Raw genomic sequence first — 5,810 nt, 5'->3', positions numbered from 1 at the left:
CAGTTAGTAAATGCGAACAGCTCCAAACCACAGATTTGGGATTTTCACGCTTACTTTTGGAATATTTTTAAAAGTTAGTTTATTTTGTTAATTTTTTTTTAATTTTTCACTTATACTTTTCAAATTTTCCAAAGTGTAATTTCCTATTCATACATTAGCCAAGTCCACTATAGGAAAAACCCAACTTAGCAAATTGGGCCAATTAACACCGAGTTATATTTGTGAGAGTCTGTCTCTTAGTGAGACTGTCTCATAATAAGGAGTCCAAATAACAATAATTTATATCAGTTGGACTATTTAACCTATATATAAGGTGTGTCAACCTGTGAGACATTCTCATACGATTTGCAAAATGAGAGAAGAGATCTAACTTTACTTTATGGAAGAAATTAGGATGAAGAATGAGGGGTGCTGGACAAAATAAAGATATATAGTAGATTATGAATTGTCAAAGAAATAAAAATTGTAACAAGATAAATAACATAAAAGAATAGTTCCATTTTGGAAATAATACTCCTTTGCCCCCGATTTACTACAATTTTTAAATTGTTATCGGTCATTCAACTCCATTTGCTATATTTCCTTTTACAAAAATAGTACCCATTGCGTTTTTTAATTCTCTAATTTATTGATTTTTCTTTTAATATTACTCGTACAATACAAATTTCTTCTCTTATAAACTCAAAGATTAACCCTAGCAACTTTTTGTCTTTCACATTTTATAAGAGAAAAGAGAGAAGGGAGTACAAATATAAAAAGACCTTGGAGGTTTGGATTCTTGAGTAAAAGGCGGTAGGCCCAAAGTGACGAGAAAGCGGGGTTATCCAAGCACATGCGCTCCTTTAATTTGCTTACTCATAATGTTAAACAAATAAAAATATTAAATAAGTTTGTATAAGACTGTTTTACAATTAAACAAATTCATATTTTTTCTAATTAATTATTTTAAAATTATATATAGTCAATTTAAAACAATAAGTAAGTTAGCCTAATAAATTAATCTCATTGTAAGACGGTTTCATGTAAGAGTTTGTAAAAATATTATTTAAACCATGTACAAGTAAAGCAAACTTTATAGACAAATGGGCAGCATTATCTTCAAACTCCCAAAAGTGAAATAGTGGAAAACAGAACCCCAAAAAGAATCAGATTCCATAAACAAAGACCAAATGCATTTAACACCTTAAACAAATTGTTATATGAGATGATCTCATTAATTACAAATGATATACTAGCATTGAAAGCAGACCCGTTCCTCTCTTAACCCGCTATCCGATTCTGTTTTGGAACCAAGGCTAATGCGAGAAACTCAGGCCGCATCCTTATACCTTCCCTGCATACACACACTTCGACTTGCATAGAGAAGGAGTTTCAAAACCCAATACTAGTGAGCAATAAAAATCGATATAGAACAAAGGGACATTGGAGCGAGAAATAAGGTGTTAAAACACCGAGATACAACATATTATACAAGAGCAAGTCTTTTCTTATGCGGGATACTGGGTTAATGACTCAGACTCTATACAAGAGCAAGGCGAGATTGAAGTCATTCCCATTGCCCATTGGGGTACCTCTGCTCTGCTTCTGCTCCATTTCTAAAAATTGATACTTCTATTTTAAGGGTAATAATTTAATAACATTCTACTTTTGAGTATTACTTCAAGTTACATTTGAAAACTAAGGGCAGTTGGGGTTTCTTCCAGGGCCTCCATAATAAAAGAAATGACCCCAATCACCGTTACTGCCCGTTTGAACATTGTAACAGTTAGGCTGCTCGGTGAAGGTACCAATATCTTTTGGGGCCTTGAGATTGTTCGACTCGTCAACAACCTGTATGTTTTTGAAGTAACTTGATTTGCCAAAGCCTTCCTCTGGAAAACGGCCACTCCCCATTTGAGTCGACGTATGATGTCCATCTGGTTCTGAGTTAACTACCTCTCCTCCCCATTCTATCATTGAAGCACTATCCGCCAAGTACGAGAACAAGAATGATGGCCAGTAGCCCAGTACATAGTCATTCCCAAACTGCATCCACCAGTTCCCTTCCTTTGGATCCTACATCACATCATCAAATAAGTTCCAAAACCCATTTAACCAACTTTTTTTCTTGTTGTAGATATCGTATAATGCTACAGTTTGAACTAATACCTCACAACTTAAAATCAAATCAGATTTAAGCATTTAGTACAAATCAATGCTAGTTCTCCTTAACATCCAACCCAACCACCCACCCATTAGCCCCATCAGAAATGAGACAAAATAATTCCAAATTCTTTTAGAAAATTGGATTTGTTTTTGCATTGCCCATTATTGACAGTAAAACTACATGTGAGCATTTTTTGTCTGTATTTCTAGATCAAAAGTCTAATATGAATAGCTTTCCATTGTCCTCACTCTTAATTGACAAGAAGAAGAAAGGACAATTAGGAGTGGTGTGGACAGGGATGGGCCTACAGAGTGGAAAAATGACAAATAATAATGATATCACAATCAATTTTTAATACACAAGGACATTACTATTTGGAAACCAGAACCATTATGAAAGATTCTTATTACTCTATATACTACTTCCTAGCATCTGATCCACAGGCCACAGCTTTGTCTGTCTCCCTCTCCCTCTCCCTTTCCCTTTCCTTTCCCTTTCCTTTCCCTTTTCTCTCCTTGTTTATTTACTTTTTAAACACAAGAGATTAAGATGATATACAACTATACAAGACTACAAGAGGCTCTGCTGTTCTTGATAATTCAGAAAAATAAACAATCTTTTTTCCCTTCTGTTTTTTAAATCTAAAGAGACATGCAAGGGAATATCAAAAGCATTTGAAACATGTCTTTCTGACAACAAAAGTTGTTAGTATCATTGAATTTTACACTACAACTACATGTTAAAATATTGAGGTCATGTAAAAGCAGGTAAAAAACAAAAAATTACCTTCCAGATAAGAATATTGATATCGTATTGGGAATTTCGAAACCCAGAGACAGGGGAGATACTTGCTCCCATTGCTATCTCGCTGTTGATTTGTATGAATCCTGAGCATAACAGGTTGTAGCAACCTGTGGCCTGATATGCATCACTCTGTAAATTGTTCAGATGTACTCTTATTAAGGATCAAATAACAAATTGCTGTCATAATTAGGCTGTTAGTTTCACCTAACAATTACACGAGTGGAGCTCAAGGTGTGTAACTAAAATGAAAGGAAATCAATATGGAAAAGCTTACTGTCCAGTATGTGAAGAGCCTTGTGTTGTTATCCCCATAAAGATCAGGACTGACCTGTATCCACGCCATTCACATGACCAGTAGTTAGGAAGGAAAACCGATTTCTACATAATGATTTTAACTTGAAAAGATTTAATGATACATTTATATGGAAATGGGGTCATAAACTATTGCCTATTGGGGATGGGAAGTTACTCATAACAAAACATACAATGCAAATAATGTGCTATCTATATTTTCTACATTGCAAAATAGTCCCATCACTCATAACATTACATTCCATTACCCCAATGCCGTTACTTGATCTTTGTTAGTGATAACAAAGAGATTATTTCCAATTGACCATGTAGTAAATATCATCACATGAATAAGTCATCTTAATATAATCCATTACAATTCAAACCCAAAGAAATATAAAACTCTATTGAAATAAGGGGAACTTTAGTCCCATCATCATAGACAAAGACATTACATTTACCTGCCAACCAGCTTCAATGCTATTTAGATCTTCACCAAAGGAACCTCCCAAAATCCAGATTTGTGACAAACTGAACTCATTAGGCTGCTGAATTTTTGGTTCCCAAACGTTTATGGTTGCCTTTGCTCCGAAATACTTGTCTCCTTCAACATACACAATTGCATGCTGTATATTCATCAAATTTTGGAATGGTCAAGAAAGAGAGCTAAAGTTACTCAAAAAAAAGAAAAAAAGAAAGAGAGCTAAAGCCCTTTCATAAAACTAGTGAAGTATAAACCTTTTTCTTCCCCTTCTTTTTGTCATAGACAATAAAAATAAGTACTATGAAGTGAATTATAACTGAATGAGTTTTAAGATGAAGACCTGATGGCCACTTTGGTTAACAAGGTCGGGATCTGGAGACCTGGGCTTAGCAAAGCTGCGGTGCTTCTTCCGTCCATATCTCTTAACAGAACTAGCTCTCAATACATCCTCCTCCTTAGTTCTCCTAATGGGGATAGTCCCATGTGGACATTTACCATTGGAGTGCCACAGCTGTGTAATTGGTTGGCTTCTTGGTTTCGGTTTCGAGCCTACCTTCACTTTGCTCTCATCAAATAAACCTTCAGGGTGATAATTTGGTCTCATCTATATCATTTCCAACACACATGCCACAAATCAACTATCAGATACTTGATTACTTCAAAAGGCATAAGAAAACTGCTTTTGACAAAGAGGAACAAATAAACAAACCACAATGCATTAAAAATGAATCAAGAGACCTGAATTGTATGATTCTTCAGAAAAGGATGATCAAAGGCTGGTTGATGATGAATGGGAACACAGTCAATTTTATCACCATCTGAGCTCTGCACAAGTATTACAACACACACTCTTCAAATATAGATCCATACATTGGTTTTTGGCTTTTTGGTTGGTCAAAACCAACTGAACAACCATGTTTTAAGCCGAAATAAAAACTACTATAATTAGATTTTTTAATTAGGTTTTGGTTTTCGACTCTTCACTCTTGACTCACTTTCTCTCGAATATACGACTAAGAGATATTTTTATCAAACATCTCTATTCTATACCAGCTAGCTTAAATAGCCAATAGCTCCGGCCAATAAATAACAAGACCATAAAACTCAGTTTTCCTTCTAGGAGTATCTTGCATTTTACAGTATTTGTCATAGAATGATAGAATGAACAACAAAAACCTAAGATAATCCATAAAAACATAAAAGCATTACCTGAATGGTTTTGACAGAAGGTTTATTCAAACGATTCAAATGTTTACGGACTTGCAGCTTCTGGAAAGAGGGAGACGCTGAAACAAGAGCAAAGAACAGGCAAAGGAAGAAAGGAAGTTCACACAGTAACAGTTTAACACCCATTGTTTATCTTGAAGCTGAATTGACAGTCAGAAACTCAACAGTAAGTCAGAATAGATAGAGGGGTAGAGATGGAGTCCCGAATTGAGAATTGTCCGCCATTAAAATGAAACCTCGATTAGCATTTGGTTTATGAGGTGGCTAAAGAGAGAGCGTGAAAATGGGGAATCTAAAACTTTCACAAAATTTTTCTGGATTCCGCAAAAGACCATTAAACGGATGTCTTTATGAACTCTTGTCCTTTTCTATTTTCATTTGTCATTTCCCTCTCTTTAGTGTACTTTCTCATATTTTCTAAATAAATTAAATATCAATAGCATATTAATATTGAAAAATATTACTATATGAGAGTAGTAAATAAGAAAAAAAATTAATTAATTGAAAATATGTAAATAGTCAGATTTCATAATAAAGATATAAATAAAGAAAATAGATTATAAATATGTGACATTATAAATTTACTACTCGTCAAATTTGCATATTACTCTTTCATTACCATTGCTTTTGTTTCAATGTAATTGGAGAAAAAATTAAGAAAAGTGGATAAAGTGTTCTTTCATGAAAAAGTATAAAGTCTTGTATTAACTTAGTCCACACCATTTTAATGTCGATCAACCTAAGAGATATTAAAATAGTAAATATTTTTACTTAACAAGTATAGTTATTGAAAAATACTTATTATTAGGTTGATTTACATTAAAATAGGTGGAACAGGTCTACAAAACTTTTATAATA

At 33.9% G+C, this 5,810-nt stretch overlaps 1 protein-coding gene across 1 annotated transcript; it reads right to left on the bottom strand.

Annotated features, from left to right (window-relative positions):
- Positions 1 to 1,150: 1,150 nt before the first annotated feature.
- On the bottom strand, positions 1,151 to 5,370 carry LOC130796846 (uncharacterized). Its single transcript, XM_057659249.1, has 7 exons — positions 4,935 to 5,370; positions 4,464 to 4,550; positions 4,066 to 4,329; positions 3,703 to 3,867; positions 3,225 to 3,278; positions 2,933 to 3,079; positions 1,151 to 2,055 (listed from the first exon to the last, which is right to left on the bottom strand). The coding sequence occupies exons 1-7, from the start codon at positions 5,076 to 5,078 to the stop codon at positions 1,678 to 1,680; spliced, it is 1,239 nt and encodes a 412-aa protein (XP_057515232.1). The 5' UTR covers positions 5,079 to 5,370; the 3' UTR covers positions 1,151 to 1,677.
- Between the last annotated feature and the right edge of the window lie 440 nt (positions 5,371 to 5,810).

The sequence above is a fragment of the Amaranthus tricolor genome, chromosome 12 (genome assembly GCF_026212465.1).
Source record: "Amaranthus tricolor cultivar Red isolate AtriRed21 chromosome 12, ASM2621246v1, whole genome shotgun sequence".
NCBI lineage: Eukaryota > Viridiplantae > Streptophyta > Magnoliopsida > Caryophyllales > Amaranthaceae > Amaranthus > Amaranthus tricolor.
Note: the sequence above shows the minus strand (reverse complement) of the source record. Positions and strands in the feature narration are given on the sequence as shown.

Coding starts and splice junctions, on each gene's coding strand:
- LOC130796846 (XM_057659249.1), bottom strand. CDS start 5,078: ATGGGTGTTAAACTGTTACTGTGTGAACTTCCTTTCTTCCTTTGCCTG. Junction 4,551..4,934: donor CTTCTGTCAAAACCATTCAG/GTAATGCTTTTA, acceptor ATACTTGTGCAG/AGCTCAGATGGTGATAAAAT. Junction 2,056..2,932: donor TCAATATTCTTATCTGGAAG/GTAATTTTTTGT, acceptor GATGTGATGTAG/GATCCAAAGGAAGGGAACTG.